Source organism: Argopecten irradians, chromosome 12, assembly GCF_041381155.1.
Source record: "Argopecten irradians isolate NY chromosome 12, Ai_NY, whole genome shotgun sequence".
Classification (NCBI taxonomy): Eukaryota; Metazoa; Mollusca; class Bivalvia; order Pectinida; family Pectinidae; genus Argopecten; species Argopecten irradians.
Genome location: NC_091145.1, coordinates 42,744,139 through 42,759,953, shown reverse-complemented (window position 1 = coordinate 42,759,953; position 15,815 = coordinate 42,744,139). Strand labels below are relative to the sequence as shown.

General features: G+C 30.9%; 1 protein-coding gene across 1 annotated transcript in view; it reads left to right on the top strand.

Moving 5' to 3' along the window:
• Positions 1-501: 501 nt before the first annotated feature.
• LOC138305127 (copine-5-like) overlaps positions 502-15,815 on the top strand; it is a 33,342-nt gene continuing 18,028 nt past the window's right edge. Inside the window, exons 1-7 of the mRNA XM_069245527.1 lie at positions 502-690; positions 3,037-3,124; positions 3,617-3,720; positions 4,136-4,175; positions 4,538-4,614; positions 5,079-5,110; positions 5,845-5,873. Coding sequence (XP_069101628.1) covers positions 602-690; positions 3,037-3,124; positions 3,617-3,720; positions 4,136-4,175; positions 4,538-4,614; positions 5,079-5,110; positions 5,845-5,873 — 459 coding nt within the window. The 5' untranslated portion in view covers positions 502-601. The remainder of the gene's footprint in view (positions 691-3,036; positions 3,125-3,616; positions 3,721-4,135; positions 4,176-4,537; positions 4,615-5,078; positions 5,111-5,844; positions 5,874-15,815) is intronic.

The window sequence follows — 15,815 nt, the reverse complement described above, 5'->3', positions numbered from 1 at the left end:
ATTGGTAAATGGCGACCTCTTCATTTCCCCTGTCAGCGTAATCTAACGATTTGACATGTTATAAACAAATACACGTTTTCTCTCGTTTGAAACGCAGTTTTTACATCAATTATTTTTTTTAAAAATAGTTCAAATGTTTATCTTTTATGTTGATACCAAATTTAATTTATTCCATCACACGTAACTATTTTTAATATTTTTTTGAAAAAAATCACGATAATATGTTCAGTAAAATGACACGAAAACCTATTTGACCGACTTTTTTCAAAGGGCTGTGTTTTATTGTAAAATATCATATAAATTCACTTAAAGCTTATTTATTTAAAGTGTTGTGGACTAAAGCTTATTCACAACTCTAAAAAATCTAAATTTAAATACAACGTTTAGAAAAAAATCGAGAAAAATCGCTATTTTTTCACGATAATATGTCGCCAGCCAGTATCTGTTTGAAAATGAAATGACGAGCGGACTGTGTCTGGCTGACAGGGAGATAACTGTGATAGTTCACCGGAAGTTTAGGCTCCTCGAGAAGAAACATAAACAGGAAGTGGGCAAATTTTAACGCAAATCTTGGATAACATTTTAAGCTTTTAAAGCTGCCATGGCGGGTTATCCAGGTGCACAGGGGAATTTCCAGGCCGGGACAGCTGCAGTACCGGCATCTCAAGTAGAAATTACTGTGTCATGCAGGTAATTATATATATAAATACTGTGTCTGTCCAGGTGACAGGTCGAACTAACTGACTAACAGACTAAACCCGTTCGCCCTGATTTGTTTGCCCAAGGCTACTATCAGCATCCCATCTAAACGAAACAAAATACACACTAACTACACACTGTTAAACCATACACTAGAACGAGTACAGTCGTAAATACTTAGGCATAACACTACAACACAACCTTTGCTGGGACAAATAATGGGACCAGGTCCGGTAGCACCGCTAAATCCACAGGGACTTGTAACGTAGGTTGTGAGAAAGTCTGCTGTGTATACATGTTTACTAGGCCTATATACTATATAAAAGGACAGGGGAACCAACGGCTCGCTTGGAAGAGGTACACCTGCCTTTACATAAGTCGCCCGTATTTCGTCAAACATGGATAAATATGTACATATTTAATAGGGAATCATAAATTCAAACACGAAATAATATATTAACATACCTTTATTTCACTATGAACTTGGAAAATGCAGTCAGATTGCCTCGCTGTCGTTTTGCTTGTCCACTGATATCTAGGTTAAAAACGTTTGAGTGGATACTGTGTACCCCATACATTGTATATATCGACATTGACAATATTTTTATGAATTTTTAAAATAAAAATAATTATATTACATATTTACCATAGAAGACACAAGTCATATACTCTGCCATTCCATCAAAATAAGTAAATGAAGAACTCTCAAAAATCCGAATACATGATATTATAAATGTAGATAAAGCTGAGGTGAAAAAATACTCGTGCAGCTGAAATCAACTAAAGCTCAAGGGCCTGACAAAGTCCATCTTAAGTTAATAAAAGAAACTGCTGGAATTATCACTGAACCCCTATATATAGATCTTCCAACAATCCACTGATGAGCACAAAGTCCTAACCATATGGAAGACAGCAAATGTCACAGTTATCCATCCAGCAATCGGTGAACAAGATGGCTGACAGGACGCCATCTCGGATTTTGATACTTGAAGTTTGTTACTGCTATTATTCAGAAATTACTGAAGGGATCTGTCTCAAATTTCATGTGCAGGTTCCCCAGGGTCCCTAGTTGTGCATATTGCATATTGGAAACGATCATTGAGCAAGATGGCCGACAGGACGCCATCTTGGATATTGATATTTGTTTGTTACTGCTATATATCTCAGAAAGTACGTACTAAAAGGGTCATTTTCAAATTTCACATGTACAATGAAGAAAAAGTTTGAAAAGTATGCAGAGGAAAGATCCCTTTTTCCATTGTCAAACATTGATCATTCTTCAGTGGGTGCCAAGATCATGGTTTATTATTGTTATTTAAAAAAAAAACCCAAATCTGTTTCATTTTACAGAATCTTGGGTAACACAATGAATTGCTTAAATGCAAAACTGTTACTCAAATACAGGAGTGTCATGCTGGAGTGTCACACTTGCTACCATATCGTTCTTGCTCTAGGCACCCTTGTAAGAAATTCAGCTCAAACTTGCCATTGTTGATTCCAGCTACAATCTAATTGCTATTTGAAATTTCTCAAAATGTGTTTATTGGAATCCTTATTACCATATTCAACCCAATAAGTGCCCAGGGCATTTAAAAAATTGAAAAAAATGGAAAGGTGCTAAATAAGACGAATTTAATGCAAAGCTTATACAGTTTTGATAGTTTTGTCTTTATTTATGGCTGGGCAATTGAAATTGAGGCCCCAAAAGGGGAAGGGCGCTTATAGGGCCTGAGACATGGGTCCTTATAATTATTGGGTTGAATACAGTATTTCTAATATCCCTTCATATGAGTTGGTTTGTGATTTACTGGATTTGATTCCTGTAGGATATGTGGTCCAGACAGTCAAATGGCTTATATATATTGAATAACATTAAATTCTCAGTGTCCGGTAAACATATAGAAATAAAAAATTGAAACACGTTGTTAGTTTAGCATTAGTGCTTTCATCATGTTCTTCAGATGCTTAACAACATTAGATGACGTCATGACAGTATAGTCATTGTGTATTGTGACGCCATTTTATAGAATGGAAATATAGTAAACCTTTTCTTTCCGCAAATGTCAAAATGTTTACCTAAATTTATTTTCCTGTACTCCGGTACATTAATATGTCGTTTGTGTATACGGACACGGGCTCTCAGTGTATTACTGGTCTCTCCAATGTAAAATTCCTTACATCCGGGGCATGTTATTACATAAATAAGGTCTTTCGAATCACAACACATAGTTGCATTCACTACGAATGTTTTTTATTTCTATATATATATAATTCAGGATATATTTTAGTACTGATGACTGAGAAATACTTTGTTCACTGTATTACTTATCGTTTCAGGGGATTGAAGGATGCTGATTTGTTTTCTAAATCAGATCCAATGTGTGTCATGTACACTAAGGATAGGAAAACAGGCTCATTCTATGAGGTGAGTTTTTAGGTCATTTGGTCATGATTACCCAAATATACTACACAAAAAATAGTGTAACAGACTTGCAATATACAGTTGTATTAAATACATATGAGTGAGTTTTGAAGTGAAATAGTAGAAGCTTCTTGTATACCAAAGATTTAGGAGAACTGGCATATGACATGTGTGAATTTACTTCTACAAAACTGTACCAGTAACAATTGTTTTTACAGTAGCATGCAAACAGTCAAATAGACAAGTGGGTTTGCTTGATTTTGCTCAGACAAAGTTATTAAAATGATACAAAAATGATGAATTTTAAGGAAATGGAAAAGTTTTTGTATGTAAATTGATGTACATGTATTTAAAAGTCTTGATACCATACATTTCAATAGCCAGTCATCTGTTTGCTGTATGTTGTTGTATATATATATATGTTGATGTTTTTATGCCCATGAATTGCACAAGTACTGTAGCTATATACTCAATGAAAATCATGCAACTTTTTAGGTCGGACGAACAGAGATGATAAAAGATACACTGGACCCAGACTTTGTGAAGAAATTTACAATGCAGTACTATTTCGAAGAATCTCAGAAATTAAGATTTGACATGTAAGTATTTTCCTTACATTTGACTTTATGTAGAATAATATATGTTTGAGGGGTGGAGGGTAAAATTTGGCCTCCTGGACAACACATCTAGTTTATTTCCACTATATTATAAGCTTGTACAGATTTATTATTATCCCCCCCGAAACACGTTTGCGGGGGATATTGTTTTGTGCTCTGTCTGTTCTATATAATAGATATGATGTAGACTCCAATGTACATGTAATGTTCTATATAACAGATATGATGTAGACTCCAATATACATGTAATGTTCTATATAACAGATATGATGTAGACTCCAATATACATGTAATGTTCTATATAACAGATATGATGTAGCCTCCAATGTACATGTAATGTTCTATATAACAGATATGATGTAGACTCCAATATACATGTATTGTTCTGATATTACAGATATGATGTAGACTCCAATACTGCCAGTCTTGATGCTCACGTAAGTTGTTTTGTTGTTTGGATATCTTAGTTTCTTTTATACCAGTACTGTAGTACTCAGTATTAAAATGAAGAACTCCACATGACTCTTTCTGATGAATTATGACTGAAGTTCTTTGATTTGTACAAGTGCTCCATAATGAAAACTGCACATCATATTTTTATTTTGTGACTTTATGAATTAATTATGTTCTCCATTATGACAGTGTACTTTACCTCTCTTTATGTTTTATTCTTTTATCGAGCTCAAGAAGCCAACATGCATGTTAAACTTTTCAATTTTAACACAGTTATATATATACAGATTGTTGTGTACAGCAGGTTTGAATGATCAGAAATTTAGAATAGTGATGATAATTTCAGGATTTTTTAGGAAGTTATGAGGGAACATTGGGAGAAATAGTTGGATCTCCAGGAGGAAAAATAGAAAAACCTTTAACGTGAGTAACATTGATTACCATTTATTAAAGCCTATTTTTGAAAACCTTGTTTAGTTCCTTGGGCATCTGAAAAACTGCTTCTCATTGCCTTTCACTCTGTACCTAAACAATATTTGTTTTTCTGTAATGGTACTGTACTGTGAGAGCCCTGGTGTATAGAACACCATGTATACTCCGTAGTGCCAATATCAGGCGTACCTAGTACTTCTTGCCAGTTAAACCTAGCTATAGTACCACCTGATTTGGGCTAAATTACATTATATAGCATACAGATAGTATAGAAAATACCCCCTTAAATTGTAATTGTGCCATTTCTCCTGAAAGACCATGAAACCCCTGTATACTCACGTAACAGTAGAGACACTATAGATATTGGTGGATCCTGAAATAGAAAGAAGTCATCTCCTAAAGCTCTCACAAATCATATTGATGATGATCCACATGTTATTGTTTGTTTTAAACAGGCTACAGAATTATCAGAAGGGGAGAATCATAGGTAAGTCGCTTATATTGTTATACTCCTATAAAATAGTCTCTATATAAATTATATCGACAAAAATTCCAATAAATGAACTGTTCCGTCCAGCGGTCCAAAGAACTGTTAAAATCCACCGTTAAAATGTGCTGTTGGACTGGAGTGACGTCACAATGGGATATAACAAAACAGTTATCGAATGAGCTTTCGGGCAACAGATGATTTGTTGGACCCGCACACAAACGGTTCCTCTCGGCCTTTGGCCTTCAGCAACAGTTGCCTTTGGCCTTCAGCAACAGTTTGTCTTCGGGTCCAACAAATCATCTGTTTCCCTCAACCCCAGTCAACAACTGTATATTGATATATACCAAGAATTATACCAATGGAATTCTTACTTTTAGGATCACTCCTTATATACAATGTCCATATGATATATACACCAACAAGTTATACCAATGGTCTAATATCAGCATTGTATCCCATATAACATGAACTTGTGAATCTTTTACATGTGAATCACAACATGATAATGTGTTTCAAAGGATAAAAGGCATGAACATGTTTACTGTAACAGATCAGTGTACCATGAGTACAAGAGTACTTTTTTCCTCCACAATTTACAGTTTGGTTCATTAATAAGCTCCCGCTTTTGTTACAATTATTTAAGCACCCTTGGCTCTTATTACCGCAAATATGTTTGTATGTATTTGAATCCATGTCAGCATTTAAATGTCATTAATTGATTTTTTTTACAGTTAGAGCTGAAGAAATGAGTAGTTGTAAGGTGAGTTGTACAGTCTATTGACAAAGAGAGAGGGAATAATATACTTGTTTGTATGGAACATACAGATGGCTTCATTCTGTGTGACCAAAGTCAATGAGGCCAAACCTAGTAATAGACAAATTAATGTAGGTGGTAAACACTAAGTAGTATTATAAAAGTCTGTACTGGGTTTAAAATCCTAGTAATAGACAAAGTAATGTAGGTGGTAAACACTAATTAATATTATAAAAGTCTGTACTGGTTATTAAATCCTAGTAATAGACAAAGTAATGTAGGTGGTAAACACTAAGTAATATTATAAAAGTCTGTATAAAATCCTAGTAATAGACAAATAATGTAGGTGGTAAACACTAAGTAGTATTATAAAAGTCTGTACTGGGTTTAAAATCCTAGTAATAGACAAAGTAATGTAGGTGGTAACACTAAGTAATATTATAAAAGTCTGTACTGGTTAAAATCCTAGTAATAGACAAAGTAATGTAGGTGGTAAACACTAAGTAATATTATAAAAGTCTGTACTGGTATTAAATCCTAGTAATAGACAAAGTAATGTAGGTGGTAAACACTAAGTAATATTATAAAAGTCTGTATTAATCCTAGTAATAGACAAAGTATGTAGGTGTAAACACTAAGTAATATTATAAAAGTCTGTATTAAAATCCTAGTAATAGACAAAGTAATGTAGGTGGTAACACTAAGTATATATAAAAGTCGTATTAAATCCTAGTAATAGACAAAGTATGATGGTAAACCTAAGTAATATTATAAAAGTCTGTATTAAATCCTAGTAATAGACAAAGTAATGTAGGTGGTAAACACTAAGTAATATTATAAAAGTCTGTATTAAATCCTAGTAATAGACAAAGTAATGTAGGTGGTAAACACTAAGTAATATTATAAAAGTCTGTATTAAATCCTAGTAATAGACAAAGTAATGTAGGTGGTAAACACTAAGTAATATTATAAAAGTCTGTACTGAGTATTAAATCCTAGTAATAGACAAAGTAATGTAGGTGGTAAACACTAAGTAATATTATAAAAGTCTGTATTAAATCCTAGTAATAGACAAAGTAATGTAGGTGGTAAACACTAAGTAATATTATAAAAGTCTGTATTAAATCCTAGTAATAGACAAAGTAATGTAGGTGGTAAACACTAAGTAATATTATAAAAGTCTGTATTAAATCCTAGTAATAGACAAAGTAATGTAGGTGGTAAACACTAAGTAATATTATAAAAGTCTGTATTAAATCCTAGTAATAGACAAAGTAATGTAGGTGGTAAACACTAAGTAATATTATAAAAGTCTGTATTAAATCCTAGTAATAGACAAAGTAATGTAGGTGGTAAACACTAAGTAATATTATAAAAGTCTGTATTAAATCCTAGTAATAGACAAAGTAATGTAGGTGGTAAACACTAAGTAATATTATAAAAGTCTGTATTAAATCCTAGTAATAGACAAAGTAATGTAGGTGGTAAACACTAAGTAATATTATAAAAGTCTGTATTAAATCCTAGTAATAGACAAAGTAATGTAGGTGGTAAACACTAAGTAATATTATAAAAGTCTGTATTAAATCCTAGTAATAGACAAAGTAATGTAGGTGGTAAACACTAAGTAATATTATAAAAGTCTGTATTAAATCCTAGTAATAGACAAAGTAATGTAGGTGGTAAACACTAAGTAATATTATAAAAGTCTGTATTAAATCCTAGTAATAGACAAAGTAATGTAGGTGGTAAACACTAAGTAATATTATAAAAGTCTGTATTAAATCCTAGTAATAGACAAAGTAATGTAGGTGGTAAACACTAATAATATTATAAAAGTCTGTATTAAATCCTAGTAATAGACAAAGTAATGTAGGTGGTAAACACTAAGTAATATTATAAAAGTCTGTATTAAATCCTAGTAATAGACAAAGTAATGTAGGTGGTAAACACTAAGTAATATTATAAAAGTCTGTATGGTAAAATCCTAGTAATAGACAAAGTAATGTAGGTGGTAAACACTAAGTAATATTATAAAAGTCTGTATTAAATCCTAGTAATAGACAAAGTAATGTAGGTGGTAAACACTAAGTAATATTATAAAAGTCTGTATTAAATCCTAAATCCTAGTAATAGACAATAGACAAAGTAATGAAGGTGGTAAACACTAAGTAATATTATAAAAGTCTGTATTAAATCCTAGTAATAGACAAAGTAATGTAGGTGGTAAACACTAAGTAATATTATAAAAGTCTGTATTAAATCCTAGTAATAGACAAAGTAATGTAGGTGGTAAACACTAAGTAATATTCATATTATAAAAGTCTGTATTAAATCCTAGTAATAGACAAAGTAATGTAGGTGGTAAACACTAAGTAATATTATAAAAGTCTGTACTGGGTATTAAATCCTAGTAATAGACAAAGTAATGTAGGTGGTAAACACTAAGTAATATTATAAAAGTCTGTATTAAATCCTAGTAATAGACAAAGTAATGTAGGTGGTAAACACTAAGTAATATTATAAAAGTCTGTATTAAATCCTAGTAATAGACAAAGTAATGTAGGTGGTAAACACTAAGTAATATTATAAAAGTCTGTATTATAAATCCTAGTAATAGACAAAGTAATGTAGGTGGTAAACACTAAGTAATATTATAAAAGTCTGTATTAAATCCTAGTAATAGACAAAGTAATGTAGGTGGTAAACACTAAGTAATATTATAAAAGTCTGTATTATTAATCCTAGTAATAGACAAAGTAATGTAGGTGGTAAACACTAAGTAATATTATAAAAGTCTGTATTAAATCCTAGTAATAGACAAAGTAATGTAGGTGGTAAACACTAAGTAATATTATAAAAGTCTGTATTAAATCCTAGTAATAGACAAAGTAATGTAGGTGGTAAACACTAAGTAATATTATAAAAGTCTGTATTAAATCCTAGTAATAGACAAAGTAATGTAGGTGGTAAACACTAAGTAATATTATAAAAGTCTGTATTAAAATCCTAGTAATAGACAAAGTAATGTAGGTGGTAAACACTAAGTAATATTATAAAAGTCTGTATTAAATCCTAGTAATAGACAAAGTAATGTAGGTGGTAAACACTAAGTAATATTATAAAAGTCTGTACTGAGTATTAAATCCTAGTAATAGACAAAGTAATGTAGGTGGTAAACACTAAGTAATATTATAAAAGTCTGTATTAAATCCTAGTAATAGACAAAGTAATGTAGGTGGTAAACACTAAGTAATATTATAAAAGTCTGTATTAAATCCTAGTAATAGACAAAGTAATGTAGGTGGTAAACACTAAGTAATATTATAAAAGTCTGTATTAAATCCTAGTAATAGACAAAGTAATGTAGGTGGTAAACACTAAGTAATATTATAAAAGTCTGTATTAAATCCTAGTAATAGACAAAGTTATGTAGGTGGTAAACACTAAGTAATATTATAAAAGTCTGTACTGAGTATTAAATCCTAGTAATAGACAAAGTAATGTAGGTGGTAAACACTAAGTAATATTATAAAAGTCTGTATTAAATCCTAGTAATAGACAAAGTAATGTAGGTGGTAAACACTAAGTAATATTATAAAAGTCTGTATTAAATCCTAGTAATAGACAAAGTAATGTAGGTGGTAAACACTAAGTAATATTATAAAAGTCTGTATTAAATCCTAGTAATAGACAAAGTAATGTAGGTGGTAAACACTAAGTAGTATTATAAAAGTCTGTACTGGGTATTAAATCCTAGTAATAGACAAAGTAATGTAGGTGGTAAACACTAAGTAATATTATAAAAGTCTGTACTGGGTATTAAATCCTAGTAATAGACAAAGTAATGTAGGTGGTAAACACTAAGTAATATTATAAAAGTCTGTACTGGGTATTAAATCCTAGTAATAGACAAAGTAATGTAGGTGGTAAACACTAAGTAATATTATAAAAGTCTGTATTAAATCCTAGTAATAGACAAAGTAATGTAGGTGGTAAACACTAAGTAATATTATAAAAGTCTGTACTCTGTATTAAATCCTAGTAATAGACAAAGTAATGTAGGTGGTAAACACTAAGTAATATTATAAAAGTCTGTATTAAATCCTAGTAATAGACAAAGTAATGTAGGTGGTAAACACTAAGTCATATTATAAAAGTCTGTATTAAATCCTAGTAATAGACAAAGTAATGTAGGTGGTAAACACTAAGTCATATTATAAAAGTCTGTATTAAATCCTAGTAATAGACAAAGTAATGTAGGTGGTAAACACTAAGTCATATTATAAAAGTCTGTATTAAATCCTAGTAATAGACAAAGTAATGTAGGTGGTAAACACTAAGTATATTATAAAAGTCTGTATTAAATCCTAGTAATAGACAAAGTAATGTAGGTGGTAAACACTAAGTAATATTATAAAAGTCTGTATTAAATCCTAGTAATAGACAAAGTAATGTAGGTGGTAAACACTAAGTAGTATTATAAAAGTCTGTACTGGGTATTAAATCCTAGTAATAGACAAAGTAATGTAGGTGGTAAACACTAATTAATATTATAAAAGTCTGTACTGGGTATTAAATCCTAGTAATAGACAAAGTAATGTAGGTGGTAAACACTAAGTAATATTATAAAAGTCTGTACTGGGTATTAAATCCTAGTAATAGACAAAGTAATGTAGGTGGTAAACACTAAGTAATATTATAAAAGTCTGTATTAAATCCTAGTAATAGACAAAGTAATGTAGGTGGTAAACACTAAGTAATATTATAAAAGTCTGTATGTTAAATCCTAGTAATAGACAAAGTAATGTAGGTGGTAAACACTAAGTAATATTATAAAAGTCTGTATTAAATCCTAGTAATAGACAAAGTAATGTAGGTGGTAAACACTAAGTAATATTATAAAAGTCTGTACTGGGTATTAAATCCTAGTAATAGACAAAGTAATGTAGGTGGTAAACACTAAGTAATATTATAAAAGTCTGTATTAAATCCTAGTAATAGACAAAGTAATGTAGGTGGTAAACACTAAGTAATATTATAAAAGTCTGTATTAAATCCTAGTAATAGACAAAGTAATGTAGGTGGTAAACACTAAGTAATATTATAAAAGTCTGTACTGGTTTTAAAATCCTAGTAATAGACAAAGTAATGTAGGTGGTAAACACTAAGTAATATTATAAAAGTCTGTATTAAATCCTAGTAATAGACAAAGTAATGTAGGTGGTAAACACTAAGTAATATTATAAAAGTCTGTATTAAATCCTAGTAATAGACAAAGTAATGTAGGTGGTAAACACTAAGTAATATTATAAAAGTCTGTACTGGGTATTAAATCCTAGTAATAGACAAAGTAATGTAGGTGGTAAACACTAAGTAATATTATAAAAGTCTGTACTGGGTATTAAATCCTAGTAATAGACAAAGTAATGTAGGTGGTAAACACTAAGTAATATTATAAAAGTCTGTATTAAATCCTAGTAATAGACAAAGTAATGTAGGTGGTAAACACTAAGTAATATTATAAAAGTCTGTATGGTTTAAATCCTAGTAATAGACAAAGTAATGTAGGTGGTAAACACTAAGTAATATTATAAAAGTCTGTATTAAATCCTAGTAATAGACAAAGTAATGTAGGTGGTAAACACTAAGTAATATTATAAAAGTCTGTATGGTAAATCCTAGTAATAGACAAAGTAATGTAGGTGGTAAACACTAAGTAATATTATAAAAGTCTGTATTAAATCCTAGTAATAGACAAAGTAATGTAGGGTGGTAAACACTAAGTAATATTATAAAAGTCTGTATTAAATCCTAGTAATAGACAAAGTAATGTAGGTGGTAAACACTAAGTAATATTATAAAAGTCTGTATTAAATCCTAGTAATAGACAAAGTAATGTAGGTGGTAAACACTAAGTAATATTATAAAAGTCTGTACTGGTATTAAATCCTAGTAATAGACAAAGTAATGTAGGTGGTAAACACTAAGTAATATTATAAAAGTCTGTATTAAATCCTAGTAATAGACAAAGTAATGTAGGTGGTAAACACTAAGTAATATTATAAAAGTCTGTATTATTAAATCCTAGTAATAGACAAAGTAATGTAGGTGGTAAACACTAAGTAATATTATAAAAGTCTGTATTAAATCCTAGTAATAGACAAAGTAATGTAGGTGGTAAACACTAAGTAATATTATAAAAGTCTGTATTAAATCCTAGTAATAGACAAAGTTATGTAGGTGGTAAACACTAAGTAATATTATAAAAGTCTGTATTAAATCCTAGTAATAGACAAAGTAATGTAGGTGGTAAACACTAAGTAATATTATAAAAGTCTGTATTAAATCCTAGTAATAGACAAAGTAATGTAGGTGGTAAACACTAAGTAATATTATAAAAGTCTGTATTAAATCCTAGTAATAGACAAAGTAATGTAGGTGGTAAACACTAAGTAATATTATAAAAGTCTGTATTAAATCCTAGTAATAGACAAAGTTATGTAGGTGGTAAACACTAAGTAATATTATAAAAGTCTGTATTAAATCCTAGTAATAGACAAAGTAATGTAGGTGGTAAACACTAAGTAATATTATAAAAGTCTGTATTAAATCCTAGTAATAGACAAAGTAATGTAGGTGGTAAACACTAAGTAATATTATAAAAGTCTGTATTAAATCCTAGTAATAGACAAAGTAATGAAGGTGGTAAACACTAAGTAATATTATAAAAGTCTGTATTAAATCCTAGTAATAGACAAAGTAATGTAGGTGGTAAACACTAATAATATTATAAAAGTCTGTATTAAATCCTAGTAATAGACAAAGTTATGTAGGTGGTAAACACTAAGTAATATTATAAAAGTCTGTACTGGTTATTAAATCCTAGTAATAGACAAAGTTATGAAGGTGGTAAAAACACTAAGTAATATTATAAAAGTCTGTATTAAATCCTAGTAATAGACAAAGTAATGTAGGTGGTAAACACTAAGTAATATTATAAAAGTCTGTACTGGTTATTAAATCCTAGTAATAGACAAAGTAATGAAGGTGGTAAACACTAAGTCATATTATAAAAGTCTGTATTAAATCCTAGTAATAGACAAAGTTATGTAGGTGGTAAACACACTAATAATATTATAAAAGTCTGTATTAAATCCTAGTAATAGACAAAGTAATGTAGGTGGTAAACACTAAGTAATATTATAAAAGTCTGTATTAAATCCTAGTAATAGACAAAGTAATGTAGGTGGTAAACACTAAGTAATATTATAAAAGTCTGTATTAAATCCCTAGACAAAGTAATGTAGGTGGTAAACAAAGTAATATTATAAAAGTCTGTATTAAAATCCTAGTAATAGACAAAGTGGTAAAACACTAAGTAATATTATAAAAGTCTGTATTAAAAATAGACAAAGTCCTAGTAATAGACAAAGTAATGTTGGTGGTAAACACTATAATGTTACTACTAAATTTTGGTTCTTTCCAGGAAGTTGTTATCTTCAGTTTAAAGCTTCAAATTGGAGTAAAACACTATGCTGTAATATTAAGAGTTTTTGGTCGGTAGTAAAGGTCAAGAGTAAAGTCTGTCTAACTCCATGCTGTAAACACAAAGTTAACTTAAAATTCTGTATTTTTGGTAAATATGAGAGAGTGAGTGTTAAGTGGTAAACACTGTAAATTATAGTTTTTGGTAAAGGTAAGTCTGTTTAAATTGTAAGGTAAATATCAGTTTCAAGTAAGCTGAGTCAAACTCCATTAGTTTTTCAAAGGTAAAATAATGAAAGTAAGATGCTGTAACAAGTAAGTTTTGTAAATATGAATAACAGATGTCATTGTGGTCTAACTTATGCTGGGTAAATAAATGTTGTTTAAAGGTTTATTAATGTAAATTTTATTGGCTGAGTCTAACTCCATGCTGTGTGTAACTTATTAGTTTTTTTTTAAATCAAGTTTTCTGGTAGGTAAAAATACATAGCTGTTTATGACATGGGTAGCTGAAGTAAGATTTTTTGGTCCATAACGGTCAAGTGTTATGACTGGGATAGTGGGTTGGAAGGTTTAAAACATTTCAGTTCGCTCAGCGTCATAACGTGTTATGACTTGGAGAGAGCTGAGTCTTACTCCACATGCTGGTAACTAGGAGTTTTTGGTAAATATGAGAGAGCTGAGTCTAACTCCATGCTGTAAACTAGGTTTTTGGTAAATATGAGAGAGCTGAGTCTAACTCCAGTTGCTGTAACTAGGTCGAGTTTTTTGGTAAATATGAGATAAGCTGAGTCTAAACTTCATGCTGTAACTAATAGTTTTTGGTAAATATGAGAGAGCTGAGTCTAAACTCCATGCTGTAACTAATAGGTTTTTGGTAAATATGAGAGAGCTGAGTCTAACTCCATGCTGTAATCTAATAGAAGTTTTGGTAAATATGAGAGAAACTGCGTTTAGCTGAGGTCTAACACCATGCCATGTAGGACGTATTGAGTATAGTTTTTGGTTTTGGGTAATATGAGAGAGAGCTGAGTCTAAATCCATGCTGTAACTATAGTTTTTGGTATATGAGGAAGAGCTGAGTCAACGGGTCTCATGCTGTAACTTATAGTAAAAAATTAGGTAAATATGAGAGAGCTGAGTCTTATGCTGTAACTATTGCGATGGTAAATTTAGATTAAGTCAGTTTTTGGTAAAGTATTATGGTAATGGGATTAGTGAGAGTCTAACTCCATGCTGTAACATTAGTTTTTTGGTAAGTATGAAGTAGAGCTGAGGTCAGAGGCCATGGTCTAATAACCAGTTTTTTCTTCGTAAATACATAAGAGCTAAGCTCTCTATACTGTAACTTATATAGTTTTGGTAAATATGAGAGAGATGAGTCTAACTCCATGCTGTAACTAATAGTTTTTGGTAAATATGAGAGAGCTGAGTCTAACTCCATGCTGTAACTTATAGTTTTTGGTAAATATGAGAGAGCTGAGTCTAACTCCATGCCTGTAAACTTATAGTTTTGGTAAATATGGAGAGGCCCAGCTACTTAACCAGTCAAACTCCAGTGCTGTAACTGTAAACTATAGTTTTTGGTAAATATGAGAGAGCTGAGTCTAACTCCATGCTCTTGGCTAACTAAGTTTTTGAGTAAATTATGAGACGTGCTGGTCTAACTCCATGCTGTAACTTATTAGTTTTTGGTCTAGGTGAGGAGAGCTGAGTCAAATAACTATATAGAATTATGAGAGTGCTGTGTCTTTCTGGTAAATTATTTCAGGAGCTGAGTCTAAAAAAACACGATGAGCTCTATAACTGCTGTAACTAATAGTTTTTGGTAAATATGAGAGAGCTGAGTCTAACTCCATGCTGTAACTTATTAGTTTTTGGTAAATATGAGAGAGCTGAGTCTAACTCCATGCTGTAACTAGGAGTTTTTGGCTACAATGAGAGAGCTCTGAGTCTAACTCCATGCTGTAACTTCTAAGTTTTTGGTAAATACTGAGTCTAACTCCATGCTGTAACTTATTAGTTTTTTTGTAAATATGAGGAGAGCTGAGTCTAACTCCATGCTGTAACTAATTAATAGTTTTTGGTAGAGAGAGCTGAGTCTAACTCCATGCTGTAAATAGATTTTTGGTAAATATGAGAGAGCTAGTCCTAACTCCATGAGAGGCTTGAGTGTACCATTGTAAAGTTTTTTAACTGGGCGTTTGTAATGGAGAGAGCTTGAGTCTAACTCCATGCTGTAATGTAGGAGTTTTTGTAAATAATGAGAGAGCAGAGTCTGTCCTTTGGTTAACTCTCATGCTGTAACTAATAGTTTTTGGTAAATATGAGAGAGCTGAGTCTAACTCCATGCTGTAACTAATAGTTTTTGGTAAATATGAGAGAGCTGAGTCTAACTCCATGCTGTAACTAGCAGTTTTTGGTAAATATGAGAGAGCTGAGTCTAACTCCATGCTGTAA